Source organism: Ornithorhynchus anatinus, chromosome 11 (genome assembly GCF_004115215.2).
Source record: "Ornithorhynchus anatinus isolate Pmale09 chromosome 11, mOrnAna1.pri.v4, whole genome shotgun sequence".
Lineage (NCBI taxonomy): Eukaryota > Metazoa > Chordata > Mammalia > Monotremata > Ornithorhynchidae > Ornithorhynchus > Ornithorhynchus anatinus.
This window is the reverse complement of record NC_041738.1, coordinates 16,445,954-16,463,498: the sequence shown is the minus strand read 5'-3', so window position 1 is coordinate 16,463,498 and position 17,545 is coordinate 16,445,954. Positions and strand designations below refer to the sequence as shown.

At 44.4% G+C, this 17,545-nt stretch overlaps 1 protein-coding gene across 5 annotated transcripts in view; it reads right to left on the bottom strand.

Annotated features, from left to right (window-relative positions):
- Positions 1–17,545, bottom strand: part of JHY (junctional cadherin complex regulator) — a 66,451-nt gene that overhangs the window by 30,626 nt on the left and 18,280 nt on the right. For 3 of the 5 annotated variants that reach the window (XM_029076235.2, XM_029076234.2, XM_039913586.1), the window contains exons 4-5: positions 5,264–5,311; positions 2,121–2,234 (exon numbers count right to left, since the gene is read on the bottom strand). The exons of 1 other annotated variant lie outside the window; for it this stretch is intronic. In XM_029076235.2, coding sequence (XP_028932068.1) covers positions 2,121–2,234; positions 5,264–5,311 — 162 coding nt within the window. The remainder of the gene's footprint in view (positions 1–2,120; positions 2,235–5,263; positions 5,312–17,545) is intronic. One more of the 5 variants, XM_029076236.2, reaches the window with a different exon arrangement.

Sequence of the window (17,545 nt, the reverse complement as noted above, 5' to 3'; positions counted from 1 at the left end):
ATGAATTTCCTTTTCTTGTTTTTGTTACTTCTCTCACTTTAAACTTCTCTTCAAGCCTCATTGTTCTGACTACAAAGAGTTGTAATTGCTAGTCCCAACAGATTCTAGTCTGTGGGCTATTTCACAAGTGTGTATCCTGTTCCAATAATGGTGAACTCTGGATACTGAGTGATTATTCCAGGGGGAACACCAATCCTTCAGTCCAAGAAAAAATAATCTCCTTGTTCAATTTAAGGCCCGGCAAGACTCCCACTTACAACTTCATTAAGATGCCCCATGGTCATTTCCTGAAGCTACATAATGCTCAGTCCAACTTTTCTCCCATATGGAAGGGGGAGTGGACTCATCAGAACATGTGCTAGAAATCTCCAGCCTGACAGTGGCGGGGAAGATCTCTCTCAGTATTTAACATGGACAACATACCATAGACCAGAATATTCGGTTAGGGGAGAATCTAATAATTTCTCGCCATCTGGATGGGACTTAAGAGTTTTTGAAAGTCCTAATTTTTTTTCCAAGTTTCAAGCTCCCCTTCTTCTTTTATACTACCGGCTTCTTTTGGTGTTACATTGCATCTTACTCCAGACATGTACCTGTACTGTATTTAACTTTGCAGCCCTTGCCAGTAGCCCAAGACAGTAATGTGGACAGATGGGCTTCCAAAACACTGTCTTTCTTTCCTTCCTTCCTCTTTCCTTCTCTTCTTCTTTCCCTCTTCTCATCACCACTCCCCTCCCACCCAGAAAGTCCTTTTGTTTACAACTTGAGATTTTTAGAGATGTTCCCTTAAAGCTCCTGGCTCCTGCTTCAGTACACTGCTTCAGACCATTGAGTGGCCGGGCAAAGGCACCTGTACTCTCTTCATAAAAGTCAGAACTGATTGAAAAGGATTGGTGTGGGGGCAAGTGAGACAGTATGCTGGATTCAACTGTTTCTCATAGCACAGCTAAGGACTAAGTCTAGATGGGATAAAACCAAGGCTCTTTTAGAAAAACAAAATCAATTTCAATCAAAGAGAGGATTACTTGCATGAAATAGTTTAGCCTTAACTTTTTATTTGAATAGAAAGTCATTCATTGGATGCTGAACAGCTGGGGACTGATTTCTGTGTCACTGGGACCCAGGAAGTGGCTCGATTTCAAGTTTACCTGTCTCAGTCTCCTGTCCATTCCATAGATAACAATGTGTTGCAAAACCTGACACTCTTTTGTTTTGATGCATCTATACGTGCAAGGTAACTATACTGGGTTCTGCCAGAATCCACATTTTTACAATGTGTCTCGGATAGAAGGTGATGGCAGAATGGGGAAGGCTTTTTTCTTGACAGTGAGCATCTGTCTGGCTACAGAAACAGTTGCGCATCTATGCGGAACATCGGACCCAAGGAGAATCCGGCAGCTCTAGGTTTCCTTAATTTGGCTCCTACAGGAACACAGCCCCCATGTGTTAGGAGAACCCAATGCCTCTTAATGCCCAGAAACTCTGAATCCACAGATCTATTAAAAGAGGACAATTAAAATAGGGTAGTAAATCCCTGCAGGAACACTGGGCAACAGAGTCCTTTTAAATTAGCACAGGATTATAAGTGAAGTTTTTTAAAAACCTCTAACTGTATTTTTGAGAACTTCTCTTCCCCATGGTGCTTCCTCCTTCCCTGTTTAATGCCTCATGCTTTGTCCCCCCACTCCTTCTACAGTTAATCTTAATCTCTCTCTCGATCTAGTCCCCTTTCTCCTCTGTAATACGGGAGGGGATGGCCTTAAACCAAAGAAGCACTTGGACTTTCTTAAGTGCTTAGAACAATACTCCGCACACAGTCCATGCTTAATAAATACCAATGATTGATTTGGAAGTGGTGGATAACCCATGTCTTCAAGGAAAACTGGACTCTCAATATGGCAAGAGGTCAGTCACTTAATCAAGAAGGGCCTCAAACAAGAGTAACACAAAAGCCTTGAAACCAGTCCCTGAATTTCAAGGACCCAAAAAATGGGATGATGACAGAGTAGGTAAACCTTTCATATCAGGTTGGTTGGTTAAATATCAAGGGCGGTGGCTCTAAATTTCCTTCTATCCAGAGGGAGCCCTTTTAATGTATTTCAATCTGTCTGGAGAGTCACCTTTAGCAGTTGGGCTCTCTGATGCCACTTGTCTTCAGGATCCATGTCAGCATTCTGAATCTCTCTGGCCCTCTGAATGAGCCTCTTGTCAGCAACTTTAACAATGTCAGAGATCTAGAGAGTCAAATACATAAAGGGGGTTAACTATATTCAAGGAGGCTGGAAGGGCTTGATCTGGGGATACCTGAAACCATGACAAAGTCTTGAATTGCAAGATTTATATTTCCAAGTTCTGGGTAGTCTGGGAAAATCTCTTTATTCCTCACTGACAACTTATTTTTCAGAAAAATGGGAACGAATAATGCACGGGCTTCCTAACTCGTGAAGATACTATGAAGAGCAATCATGCTTTTAAAGTGTTTTGAAATTTTCAAGCCAAGAAGTTCCTGAAGATTTCAAAGCTCTTTTCTTTAAATAGTAACTTTACCCAATAGTTTCACTTCCAATAAGCAGAATCAGGTGCCACAAACTCGACTTGGGAATGTAAACTGGAATTGTTAGGGGCACCATAACTTTCAGGAGACAGAGTAAATCATTTCTTTCCACAAGTGTCCTACTATTTTAGACTCAGTCTCCTAGAGGTCAGGTTGTATTTTAGATGCAAGATCCAGGGAAGAAGACCATATGTGTTTAACTTGCTTTATAGAGACCCCAGCAGAACACCCCTGGAAAGAGCACTTAGATGGGGCAGCAATAAATAATATTTTATCATGATCATAATGCTCTCATCTTTTACCCCTCAGTGAAGCATGATTCCAGGAAAGAGACTGGATTTTTCATTTTTTCAATTTTAGCAACTCCATCTGAATGCTCAGGAATGTGTGTCAGACAAAAGGAGAAGGAAAGGGATAGAATGGAGGTTTGGATGTTTAAAGGGCCCTCTGAAAATTGGCTTGTGAGAGAAAAAAAAATCTGTGTGAAAGTAGATATGCAAATACTTCTAACCCTTTCCCTGATACCCTGTGTGGGACCAAGAAGATCTATTTTATAGGGCAGTTGACAGTTCATGAAGGAGAGCTGGTAAAGAAGCCTCTGAATTAATAATAAAATGGGAAAACTCAACACTAGTTGAATGAAGTTGCACAACTCGGTAATGAAATGGAAGGTCCTAGCTTTATACTGAATCAATGATTGAATGATTGAATGAATGAATGAATGATGAATCTGGGCAAAGTTATTTCCCTGGTTTCCTGGAAAACAAGAGCCCTCAGAAAATTGGGAAAGATGACCCTATTCTTGCTTTTGAGGTGGGGTTTAGGGATTATAAACATTGTCTAAAACAGGGCTTTACAACCAGTGAGCTGTGAGAAGTCTGGCATTCCTCCCTCTTGGATTTGGCTCTTAGGGCAGAAATTAGTAAACCTGGGCATTTAATCTGTAATATGACAACGGACCCAGAAGAAAATCAACCTTCCCCAGCTGCTCTTGAGATAGTGGTCAGAAATAAGAGGCTCCAGAATAGGCTGTTAAAGAAAGCCAGGAATCTCCCTCCCTTGAGATCTTTTAAGCAGAGATTAGGTGATGATCCATCTGGGATGGGTGAGGAAGATGTGGCCCTGTCTTTTGGAAGGGGCCTATAACTTGTGGCCTTCCAGATCTAATATTGGGATTCTTTCATTCTTTGATTTCTGCAAAAATCTGAAGAACTGGAGGGCAACTCATACTGCAGGAATTTGGAGCAGGGGGAGAAGGGATGATGGGGAGAGTGAGCAGAAAGACATGGGGACTCCATTGGAAAAATGAAAATTTTGGATAGTTTTGATGGAGTGGAAATGAGAGCTTAAATCAGGGAAGGTCTCTTCGAGGAGATGCAATTTTGGAGGGTTTTGAAGGAGGAGAGAGTGGTGACCTGTCAGATATGATGGGGAGACAAGGGAAGGAATTCCAAGTCAGATGGAGGATGTGGGCAAGGAGTCGGGGATTGGACCCCTTGAGCTTAGTACAATGTTCTGCATGCAGTAAGTGCTCAATAAATACCAGTGATTGACTGTAAAAGATGACCAATACAGGTTTTCCCTAAGCTCTCATTTTCCCTCCTCTCTGCATCATCTATGCCCATGGCTGTGTACCTCTCAAGTACTCTGATACTCACCCCAGTCCCACAACACTTATGTAAATATTACTACACTTTATGTTTTCCCCTATCCATAATGCTTTTTAATGACTGTCTTCCCCTGTAAAATGTAAGCTCTTTGTGGGCAGGGATCACATATTTAAACTCTACTATAGTGTACTTTCCCAAGTGCTTAGTACAGTGCTCTGCACATAGTAAGCACTCAATAAATATGACTGATTGGCAAGCTTGAGGTTCAGAGAGTAGGCACTGGTATTGGAGGAGCAGAGTGTGTGGTTTAGGTTGTAAAGATCAGCGAGGTAAGGAGAAAAGGGGAGAGCTGACTGAGTGCCTTAAAACTAATGGTACGGAGTTTTTGTTTGATGTGGAGGTGGGATGGTCAACCACTGGAGTTTTTGGAGGAGTAGGAAAATATAGATTGAATGTTTTTTTCAGAAAAATGATCCAGGCAGCAGAGGGAAGTATGGACTGGAGTGGGGAGAGATGGGAGACAGGGAGGTAGTGAGGAAGCTGATGCAAGAGTAAAGGCGGGATATGAGAAAGGTTTGGATTAATGTGGAAGCAGTATGGATAGAGAGGAAAGGGCAAAGTCTAGAGATATTGTAAGAATAGAAACGACAGGATTTAATGACAGGCTGAATATGTGGGCTGAATGAGAGCGATGAGTCAAGAAAAATGCCAAGGTTATGGACTCAGGGAACAGAGAGAATAGTGGTGCTGTTTACAGTGATGGGAAAGTGAAGGAAAAGATGAGGTTTGGGTGGGAAGATGAGGAGTTCTGTTTTGGATGTGTTGTGTCACCTATCCACATGGTTGCGTACCTCTTAAGCTCACTGATACTCACTCCAGTCCCACAGTACTTATGTACATATCCTTTTCCTCTTCTATTTCCCCTCTCTGGAGTTTATTTTAATGTCTAAACCCTGAAGATTGTAAACTCCTTGTGGGCAGGGATCGTATCTACCAACTCTACTGAATTGTACTTTCCCAAGCACTTAGAACAGTATTCTGCACACAGTAAAACCTCAATAAATACAATTGATGGACTGATTTTTTGAGTGTTAGTTACCTCTGGGATGAAAACGGATCCAAAACCCCATATCACAGTGTTCTGTTCCTATAAGAAATGGACAGATAGAACCTTTCCATTCACTGCCTGTTTTGGTGGAACTCACCGCCTGAATCACAGCAGTGATAGTTTCTGGGCAGGTAAAGCATACTTCTACATTATCTCTTTGAAAGTGGAACGGGACACAACCTCTGCCAGCTACTTTTTTTTTTCCGGTGAACTATTCTATTAATACCAATCAAATTGAGAAAATGATCAAATGAAATTGCATTTTGAGCATCATAAGCTGTGTAATGTCTATTCTGTTAAATTGGGGCCTATAATTGCTTCTCTACTGAAAAGATACAACAAAGACAGCAATCATGGCATGTCATTATCCCGGACTAGAAAACCGGCCTTTCCAGTGAGGACTTCAAAGGCTTGTGGTTCTCGAATTGCATTTGGCTGCTATTGTTGAAGCCCAGGCAATCTTGATTAGGTGTTTACACTGAGGTAAGGCGCAGAGCACAGAGAGTCTGAGTGCCTAGGTCTAGAGCCATTAAAAAATTGTACATTATGTTCCTCGCTTTGAAGTGAGGGTTTGTAGCTAGGAAAGCAACTCAGATTGAGTACAGCTGAGCTAGATTGGGCTGTCGCTCTCAAAGAAACTCATCAGGTTCTTAGAGAATCAGTCAGCCCCACAAAAAAAGTTGATGCTTTATAAAAATGCAATAAGAATGAATGGATTTACCTACACAGACCTTCAACTGCATACATTTGGCAAATATTTTCATGGACTGGGCAAACAGCATTTTGCTGCCGTTTTTTTTTTCTACCCTTTCTTCAGTTTTTAAGTTTTCCAGGTACCTTTTAAACACAGGGAGCTTCGACCACACTAATCGGCTAACTTGGCTCTAAATCCCATTGTTGGGACAATGATGGTTCAATAAATCTATTTAGGACAAAGAGTTACATGATGCAGTCTATATGAGGTTTAGCTGGGAAGCAGTGTGGCTCAGTGGAAAGAGCACGGGCTTTGGAGTCAGAGGTCATGGGTTCAAATCCCTGCTCGGCCACATGTCAGCTGTGTGACTTTGGGCAAGTCACTTAACTTCTTGGTGCCTCAGTTACCTCATCTGTAAAATGGGGATTAAGACTGTGGGCCCCACGTGGGACAACCTGATTCCCCTGTGTCTACACCAGCGCTTAGAACAGTGCTCGGCACATAGTAAGCGCTTAACAAATACCAACATTATTATTAGTCATTTTCCTTTTCTCTTTGTGGATTAATAGCATGATTCCAAACACGAATTCAATTGCTTTGTCTTTGTTGATTTGACTGGCGAACAGAGTGAGGGGGCCTACTATGATGTATGTGTCAATACATGTATGTCTTTCTGCAGCTCTCTCCTCGTCAGAGTTGCCTATACTAACTGGTAGAGATCTTACCTTTTCAGCCAGTTCTGCATAGCACTGACACAATTCGATAAGCTTACAGAAGTGCTCGATGAAGGCTCTGCTGAGAACAAAATTTTCAACTTTGTCGTTCTGTACTTTCCTCCTTAATATTATATGGCTGAAATTCTTCTAAATGGGCTTGTGCATATAGACTCAAGCATCCCCTTTTCTCTTACAACTAGATCAACTCCACTTGTCTGGTGGTGAGAACTGCTTGTAATAAACAAGGTGGCCACCTCTCAACGAAATAAAGCTGGGCCTGGTTGGTTCCAGTATGAGGCTACCCAAAATCTTATCACTAGGAAACTTGATATTTATTAATGGATCCGATCCAAGGGAGCTACCTGAGTCTCCCTTAGAATGCTAACTGGGGGTCCACGAAGGGTCCCGACGTACTTTCCCTTCACCCCAGGAGCCACTCAGTAGTTTAGCAGCTGGATTCTGGATATTACAAACATCGAAAAGACTTCAAGGGATGGCCAGGCCAGAGAAAGTTACTGAGGTGGTTTTAAAGCAAAAAAGAAGTTTTAGTGTAGAGATAACCAGGGAGATCTCTTACCTGGTAGAAGAATTTTTTGGACCCATCTACTGAAGTGTAATGAAGAGAGGAGGAGGAAGTCAAAAGCATCACCAAATTTGGAAGCAGGTGCGAGAAGAACCAAGTATTACCAACTCAACCCCAGGGGATGTATCTACCAGTATCCTCAGAGGAGATCTCCCTCCTCGCAAGTGCCACCCCCTCAACCTGCGCCTCGGACCCCATTCCCGCTCACCTTATAAAAAACATTGCCCCTGCCCTCCTCCCTTCCTTAACTTCTATTTTTAACCAATCTCCAATGGCTCCTTCCCCTCTGCCTTCAAACATGCCCACGTCTTCCCCCATCCTAAAAAAACCCGCCCACCTCTTCACCGTCCCTCGGTCTTGCCTATCCCGCCGTCAACCCCTGGCCACGTCCTCCCGCGGTCCTGGAACGCCCTCCCTCCTCACCTCCGCCAAACTGATTATCTTCCCCTCTTCAAAACCCTACTTAAAACTCACCTCCTGCAAGAGGCCTTCCCAGACTGAGCTCCCCTTCTCCCTCTACTCCCTCTACCGCCCCCCCTTCACCTCTCCGCAGCTTAACCCTCTTTTCCTCCCATTTCCCTCTGCTCCTCCCCCTCTCCCTTCCCAACCCCTCAGCACTGTACTCGTCTGCTCAACTGTATATATTTTCATTACCCTATTTATTTTGTTAATGAAATGTACATCGCCTCGATTCTGTTTAGTTGCCATTGTTTTTACAAGATGTTCTTCCCCTTGACTCTATTTATTGCCATTGTTCTCGTCTGTCTGTCTCCCCCGATTAGACTGTAAGCCCATCAAACGGCAGGGACTGTCTCTATCTGTTGCTGACTTGTTCATTCCAAGCGCTTAGTACAGTGCTCTGCACATAGTAAGCGCTCAATAAATACTTTTGAATGAATGAATACCAACTCTGTAGCAATGTAGTCTCCCAAGCATTTAGGGCAGTGCTCTACACACAGTAAGTGCTCAATAAACACCACTGATTGATGGAAAAACTCAACAGAAATAAAAGTCCCGCTAGGTAGGCTTTAGAGACTTTAGAGGCTCCTTAGAGGCTGAGATTGGGGGAGGGTCCACAGCTTCCCCAGGTTTGTTTGGTTTTAGAAGGGAAGGGGTGCTTTTAACCCATCTGACAACCTTCCAGCCAGTCTTCCCAAGCTTCCCCTTGCCCCGTTCAAACTTGGGGAAGCCAGGGATCCTTCTCTGAATGCTGCCTCGGTTAGGGGATGCCCCTGCAGCTGGAGCCAATCTCAGAGGACCAAACTGACAGAGATCCACTTAAAAATCAGGCTGACCATTTAAAATTGATATTACGCGGAGTGAGGGAGAATGAGAGAAGCATACCATTGCGCTTACCAGGAATTACAGTCTACAAGAACCCGGTGGTAGATTGAAAATACAAATTCCCACTCTAATAGCTTCAGTGGATACTTGGGTGACCCCTGAACTCCAGGCATCAATCTGTTCGTAAGGATTCATTCTATCATATTTATTGAGCGCTTACATGTGCAAAGCACTGTACTAAGGATGAACATTTCAAGCAGGGCCAGGAATCCTTGAATGGACAATCCAACCCTTTAAAATCTATATCGAATATCACCTAAAGTCCAAAATAGAAACCTAGACCCAAACTTCCAACCACAGCTATACTCATTTAAATAATAATGTTGGTATTTGTTAAGCGCTTACTATGTGCAGAGCACTGTTCTGGGGTAGATACAGGGTAATCAGGTTGTCCCACGTGAGGCTCACAGTTAATCCACATTTTACAGATGAGGTAACTGAGGCACAGAGAAGTTAAGTGACTTGCCCACAGCCACACAGCTGACAAGTGGCAGAGGCGGGATTCTAACTCATGACCTCTAACTCCCAAGCCCGTGCTCTTTCCACTGAGCCACGCTGCTTCTCTCATGAAATTTTAAGGGGATATCAGCTACTAGTATATGGATATTTGTGGGGGAAAACCATTTTTCCCTCTTCTTGTAGAGCTGGCAAGAGCAGAGAAGCAGTGTGGCTTGTGGAAAGAGGCCTGGGCTCTAATCCTGGATTTACCATGTACCTGTTGTGTGACCTTAGGCAAGTTACTTAACTGCTCTGTGCCTTGGTTTCCGCATTTCCTAACTGGGGATACAATATTTGTTCTCCATCCTCCTTAAACTGTGAGACCCTTGTGAGAACTATCTTGTATCTAGTGCACAAGCTTGGGAGGCTGAGGTAGTTATAATCCCTGCTCTGCCACTTGTCTGCTATGTAACCTTGGGCAAGTCACTTTACTTCTCTGTGCCTCAGTTATCTCTTCTGTAAAATGGGGATTAAGACTGTGACCCCCATGTGGGATGGCGTCTGTGTTCAAACTGATTTCCTTGTATCTACCCCAGTGCTTAGAACAGTGCTGGGCACATAGTAAGTGCTTAAATACCATAATTATCATTATTATTATTGTTAGTACAGTATTTGGCACATAGAAAGTGCTCAACAAATGTGACAGTTATTACTCTATCCCTGTGGTATAAAGTGATTAAACCCTTTATACAACATTACAAAACATATCCAGAAAGTCACATGTGAAAATGCTCATTTTAAACAGGTTCTGTTTTGTTCTGTTTTAAGTTGATAGCAGCAAATGCTTTCAAATTCTAACACTACCCAAACTCTAGTAAGACATTTAATACTATGCCACCTACACAATTCACAAATAAAAATAAAATAAAATAAATATTTTATTAATATTAAATATATTAAATATAAATTGTATTAAATATAAATAAAAGTGTGCTACAAATTCAAGCATTATCACTGATAAACATCCTTTACAGGATTTTTACGGAATTATACGTAAAAATGAAAATGAGAAGGAGAGCCTCTTTGTTGATCCCATAAAGTTCGTCACTTTAAATCATGTACGGTCGTGGGTTCCAATCCCAGCTCTTCCACTTCTCAGCTGTGTGACTTTGGGCAAGTCACTTCACTTCTCTGGGCCTCAGTTACCTAGTCTGTAAAATGGGGATGAAGACTTTGAGCCTCACATGGGACAACCTGATTATCCTGTATCTACCCCAGCGCTTAGAACAGTGCTCCGCATATAGTAAGTGCTTAACAAATACCAACACTATTGTTATTATTATTATCATGCTTAGGAAAGTCTAGGATGACCAGAAATGTGAAATCACACAGAAGAAGAAAGCTTTGGAGTTAGAGAAACGGCAAGAATAACATGGAAATGCAGATTAGAGGGACATGCTCTTCTCCTAAAATTACCTTGCCAAACAGAAGGCTGAGGGGCACTCCAGGGTCCACTGAGGCCCAGGGCAAGGGGGTCTTGCCTGTCTGGGCAGGCAAAGGCTCAGCAGTCACCTTAAAACATTCAAAGGTTATGGCTGCTGTGACTATTAGCCTCTGGACCGGCCTGCTGGAGGCTGAGAAAACCTGGAAACCACTCTGACAGATCTAGTATTTTACCGCTCCAATTGTATTTATTGCTCTCCTTGTCTCATGTTACTTTGCTGTTTATATCATTTCAGCCTTGTCTGTCACCCAATCTCCTCCCCACTCCACTTACTCAAACTGTGAGCCCTCAAAACTTCCCTCTCCCCCAGGGGTCAAGGGCCCAGTCTGAATGATCATCCTGTACTTGTCCCCAGTGCTTAGCACACACTAGAGAAGCAGCGTGGCTCAGTGGAAAGAGCATGGGCTTGGGAGCCAGAGGTCATGGGTTTGAATACCGGCTCTGCCACCTGTCAGCTGTGTGACTGTGGTCAAGTCACTTAACTTCTCTGTGCCTCAGTTACCTCATCTGGAAAATGGGGATTAAGACTGTGAGCCTCATGTGGGACAACCTGATTACCCTGTATCTACCCCAGGGCTTAGAACAGTGCTCTGCACATAGTAAGCACTTAAATACCAACATTATTATTATTATTATTATTATTATTACTAGGTGCTCAACAAATACTACAGGGAGATTGATATGCATATACTATTATATGGTCATACATTAAAAGAATACTAAATATCCACCTTACATCCACCTTGTATCCACCTTACATTTTCAAAGCAAAGACCCAAGATTCCAAAAATATCGTGACATCTGACAATTATACCTTTCTATTACTTCAGAAGACTTTAATATCTCTGCTTTTATGAAGTTTATAGCCTAACAGAAGGGAGACACGTTCACTTTATTTTGGAATTTGCTGTCAGTGACAAATTCCTTTTTGCATCCATGGTGAAAGAAAAGAAACCCAGTGTTCAGCTAAATCAATCAATGGCATTTATTGAGCTGCTTAATGTGTGCAGCACATTGTACTAAGCACTTGGGAAAGTACAATACTTGGAAGACATGATCCCTGTTCACAATTTAGTTCAAGCTAATACTGATGGCAGCTGTGCAAAAACCCCATTTTCTGATGTAAAATTTTCACCAGTTTCATCGTTCCCCTTTATAAAGGGGGGAAGGTCTCAAATGAGGCTACGAAAGAGTCCATATTCCAGGAGACTTTCCCTTCAGTGGTGGATCATAGGTGTACTCCAATTTGAATTGGTCTAAGACATAAATCCAACTCTACATGCTGATGCTACATGCTAAAGGCAAATTTTCTCAAATATTGCTGGCAGAGGACTTTCAAGCTATTTTGCTATGATACTTAGGTGCCCTCTAGTGTGGGTTTGTTTTACAACTGTGGTTTGCTTCATCTTTTAAGATGTGCTTGTACCATCTTAGGATCCAAGAGTCATACCTAGTTATAATTTTAATTCATTAAGGGTGAAATACGGTAGGAAGAATTGGACCCCTGTAAATACTAAATTGCCAATAGTGGCTTTGAATTGCAAAGAGTAGTATTTTTTGAGCGACTGCTGCAGGCAATGACCTGGGAAATGCAAAACAAGCTGCCTACAACACCTTACACTCTATTGCATCGTGTAGGAGATAGAGCATGGGCCTGGGAGTCTGAAGGGCGTGGGTTCTAATCCCGGATCTGCCCCTTCTCTGTTGCGTGACCTTGGGGAAGTCACTTTGCTTTTCTGGGCCTCAGTTATCTCATCTGTAAAATGGGGATTGAGCCCCATGTGGGACAGGGATACAACCCGATTTGCTTGTATCCATCCCAGCATTTAGTACAGTGCCTGGCACACAGTAAGCCCTTATCAAATACCACAATTATTATTATTATTATTCTTGGGGGAGACAGACATTTTTTTGCTGAGTGGAAAAAGAATGCAGATTTCATTTGCATTATTTCCTATCTACCTCTGGGGGGTTGGACGGGCTGGTTCAAAACCTCTGAGGACTGAAAGTTTCGACGTATTTGCAAGGCACTCTGTAACACCGTCTCCATTCCTCCCAAGCTAAATTTTGGCTGTACTTGCTCTCGACTCTCCCACCTTCACCCACTCACTTTTGCTATTCCCAATCTGGAAAATCCCACCCCAGAGCAGAGAGCCCACAGGCCCCTCCACATTCAAATCCCCCCTAAAATTTCACCTCCTTCAAAAAGCTGTTCCTGATTAATTTTCCAGCACCCTGAGCCAATAACATCCCGCCTGCTATCCCTCCTCGACTCTGCCGACCTCCTCCTCCACCATACCGCGCCCACTCACCGACTCGGTCACACCCTCGATCTCGTCATCTCCTACCGCTGCATTATCTCCTCCCTCACCAACTCTGAAATCCCTCTCTCTGACCATAACCTTCTCACCTGCCTCATCTCTCACACTCCCTCCCCCTGCAAATCTTCGCTACTGCCCCACAGAGACCTCCGCTCTCTCGATCCCATCCATCTTTCCCATAGCATCTCTCCTCACCTTGCCGCCCTGTCCTCTCTTCCCACTCTCGATGATCAGGTCTCCGCTCTCAACTCCACCCTCTCTACTCATCTCGACTCTCTCGCCCCCCTTTCCCTCCGCTGCTCTCGCTCCACTAACCCACAGCCCTGGACCACCTCCTCCGTCCGCCTCCTACGCTCCTATGCTCGAGCTGCTGAGCGCTGCTGGCGAAAGTCCAAACACCAAGCCGACCTCACACACTTCAAATTTATCCTTTCCTGCCTTAACTCTGCCCTCTCCTCCGCCAGGCAAAGCTTCTTCTCCTCCCTCATCGACACCCATGCCCGTCACCCCCGCCGATTGTTCCGGACCTTTAACTCTCTCCTTAGGCCCCCTGTTCCTCCCCCTCCCCCATCTCTCACCCCCAATGATCTGGCCACCTATTTCCTCACGAAAATCAATACAATCAGGTCTGAGCTCCCCAAAGTCACCCCTCCGCCTCTCCACTCCCCCCCACCAACCCCCTCCCCTACTTTCCCATCCTTCCCTGCAGTATCCTCAGAGGAGATCTCCTCCCTCCTTGCAAGTGCCACCCCTTCCACCTGCACTTCGGACCCCATTCCCTCTCACCTTATTAAAACCATCACCCCTGCCCTCCTACCTTCCTTAACTTCCATTTTTAACCACTCAATCTCCAAGGGCTCCTTCCCCTCTGCCTTCAAACATGCCCACGTCTCCCCCATCCTAAAAAACCCGCTCTTGACCCCACTTCCCCCTCCAGTTATCGCCCTATCTCCCTACTACCCTTCCTTTCCAAAATCCTAGAACGAGTCGTCTACAATCGATGCTTAGAATTCCTTAACTCCCATTCTCTCCTAGACCCCCTCCAATCTGGCTTCCGTCCCCTCCACTCTACCAAGACTGCTCTCTCTAAGGTCACCCATGACCTCCTTCTTGCCAAATCCAATGGCTCCTACTCCATTCTAATCCTCCTTGACCTCTTTGCTGCCTTTGACACTGTCGACCATCCCCTCCTCCTCCATACCTTATCTCACCTTGGCTTCACGGACTCTGTCCTCTCCTGGTTCTCCTCTTACCTCTCTGGCCGGTCATTCTCGGTCTCCTTCGCTGGAGCCTCCTCCCCCTCCCATCCTTTAACTGTTGGAGTTCCTCAAGGGTCAGTTCTTGGCCCTCTTCTGTTCTCCATTTACACTCACTCCCTCGGTGAACTCATTCGCTCTCACGGCTTTGACTACCATCTCTACGCAGATGACACGCAGATCTACATCTCCGCCCCTGTCCTCTCCCCCTGGATGGATCCACGTCTCCACCTGGATGTCGGCCTGCCACCTAAAACTCAACATGAGCAAGACTGAGCTCCTCATCTTCCCTTCCAAACCCGGTCCTCTCCCAGACTTCTCTATCACCGTTGATGGCACGACCATCCTTCCCGTCTCTCAGGCCCGCAATCTAGGTGTCATCCTTGACTCGTCTCTCTCGTTCACCCCACACATCCTATCCGTTACCAAGACCCGCCGGTTTCACCTCTACAATATTGCCAAGATCCGCCCTTTCCTCTCCACCCAAACGGCTACCTTACTGTTACAGGCTCTCATTATATCCCGGCTAGACTACTGTGTCAGCCTTCTCTCTGACCTTCCTTCCTCCTCTCTCGCCCCGCTCCAGTCTATTCTTCACTCCACTGCCCGGTTCATCTTCCTGCAGAAACGATCTGGGCATGTCACGCCCCTTCTTAACTCCAGTGGTTGCCTATCAACCTCCGCTCCAAACAAAAACTCCTCACTCTAGGCTTCAAGGCTCTCCATCACCTTGCCCCTTCCTACCTCTCCTCCCTTCTCTCTTTCTACCACCCACCCCGCACGCTCCGCTCCTCCGCCGCCCACCTCCTCACCGTCCCTCGGTCTCGTCTATCCCGCCGTCGACCCCTGGGTCACGTCCTCCCGCGGTCCTGGAACGCCATCCCTCCTCACCTCTGCCAAACTGATTCTCTTTCCCTCTTCAAAACCCTACTTAAAAATCACCTCCTCCAAGAGGCCTTCCCAGACTGAGCTCCTCTTCTCCCTCTACTCCCTCTGCCATCCCCCCTTTACCTCTCCGCAGCTAAACCCTCTTTTTCCCCTTTTCCCTCTGCTCCTCCACCTCTCCCTTCCCATCCCCACAGCACTGTACTCGTCCGCTCAACTGTATATATTTTCGTTACCCTATTTATTTTGTTAATGAATTGTACATCGCCTTGATTCTATTTAGTTGCCATTGTTTTTACGAGATGTTCTTCCCCTCGACTCTATTTATCGCTATTGTTCTTGTCTGTCCGTCTCCCCTGATTAGACTGTAAGCCTGTCAAACGGCAGGGACTGTCTCTATCTGTTGCCAACTTGTTCATCCCAAGCGCTTAGTACAGTGCTCTGCACATAGTAAGTGCTCAATAAATACTATTGAATGAATGAATGAACATCCCTTCAGCCAACCTGAGCCCTTAAAAACCTATTTACACTCTCCTGAGCACTCCTGTTATCTCATACCACTCTATCTGCATCTTCTCCTGCAGCTATGCTGATGCCCAGTTGAACCCTCAGAGCAAGCTGCAAGAGAACCAAGAATCCAGACTTCAAACTCCTGATGGGAATAAGCAGCATGGCCTAATGGAAAGAGCATGGGTCCGGAGGACCAGGGTTCTAATCCTGACTCTGAAAAATTCTTGCTGTGTAACCTTGGGCAAGTCACTTCACTTCTCTGTGCCTCAGTTCTCCTGTTTTCCCTCCTACTTAGACTGTGAGCCAAATGCGGTACAGGGACTGTGTCCAACTAATTAGTTTGTTTCTACTCCAGTGCTTAGTACAGTGTTAGATACATAGTAAGCCCATCAAAGGGCAGGGATTGTCTCTGTTGCTGATTTGTACATCAGCAATACAATAAATAAAGTACAATAAATACAATTGAATTGAATGAATGAATGAAATAAGCACTCAAAAATGCCATATGTTGAATCCTCCTTGTCTTTCAACCACCATTTGTCCAGAGAAGCAGTGTGGCTCAGTGGAAAGAGCATGGGCTTTGGAGTCAGGGCTCATGAGTTCGAATCCCAGCTCTGCCACTTGTCGGCTGTGTGACTGTGGGCAAGTCACTTAACTTCTCTGTGCCTCAGTTCCCTCATCTGTAAAATGGGGATTAAGACTGTGAGCCCCACGTGGGACAACCTGATTCCCCTATGTCTACCCCAGTGCTTAGAACAGTGCTCGGCACATAGTAAGCGCTTAACAAATACCAACATTATTATTATTATTATTACATTCCAAGCGCTTAGTACAATGCTCTGCACATAGTAAGCGCTCAATAAATACTATTGAATGAATGAATAGTAGCATTTACAAATACCATAAAAAGAGGAAGAGTTGGACTTTGTCATTCTCCACCACCTGCCTGCCAGTTTAACAAAAGGAATTTTTACTTTCACCGATGAAAATGAGTTAATAACTTTGTATAGTAACAATTATTTATACATCTGTCTCCCCTCTAGAATGTAAGCTAAGGGCAGGGAATGTGCCCACCAACTCTGTTGGATTGTAGTCTCCCATGTGCTTAGTGCGGTGCTAGACTGTGAGCTCGTTGTGAGCAGGGATTGTCTCTCTTTATTGCTGTATTGTACTTTCCCAAGTGCTTAGTACAGAGCTCTGCACACAGTTAGCACTCAATAAATACAATTGAATTGAATGAATGAATGAAATAAGCACTCAAAAATGCCATATGTTGAATCCTCCCTGTCTTTCAACCACCATGTCCATTCTGCTGCCAAATCCTGTTGGTTCTTCCTGCACAACATTCCCAGAATCTTCCTTTTGCAATCCTTTCAAAAGGCCACCACGCTTGTCCAGGCACTGTCATATCCTGGCTTGGTTACTACATCAGCCTCATCGCTAACCACTTCGCCTCTTGTCTCTCCCCTCTCCAGTCTATACTTCACTCTGCCCCCGAATGATTTTGCTAAAACAATCCTCTGCATACTTCCTCTCACTCCTCAAAACCTTCTATCGTTGCCCATTCCACTTGGCATCATTCAGAAACTCCAGACCATCTGCCTGAAGGCAAGTAGCCCTCTCCCTCCTGCTTAACCACTCTCTTTTTCCACTACGCTACAGCTAAACACTTCACTCCTCACAAGCAACCTACTCACTGTACCTTCCTCTTGCTTTTCCTCCTGCTGATTGCTGGCTCACACCTTTCCTGTTGCCTGGAACTCCCTCCTGTAGACCAACAGACCACTTCTCAAAGCATCTTCCATGAACTCCTCCAAGTGGCCTTTTTAATCTCCAATTTGCTTGTTTCTACCCCACTGCTCAGTACAGTGCCTGGCAAATAGGAAGCACTTAAATACCACAATTGCTATTATTATTATGTATATAATATTAATACAGTTATATTATATAGTTATAATTATATTACAATGTATTATATAATAATACATATTATTAATATGTGTAATAATTATAACTATGGTA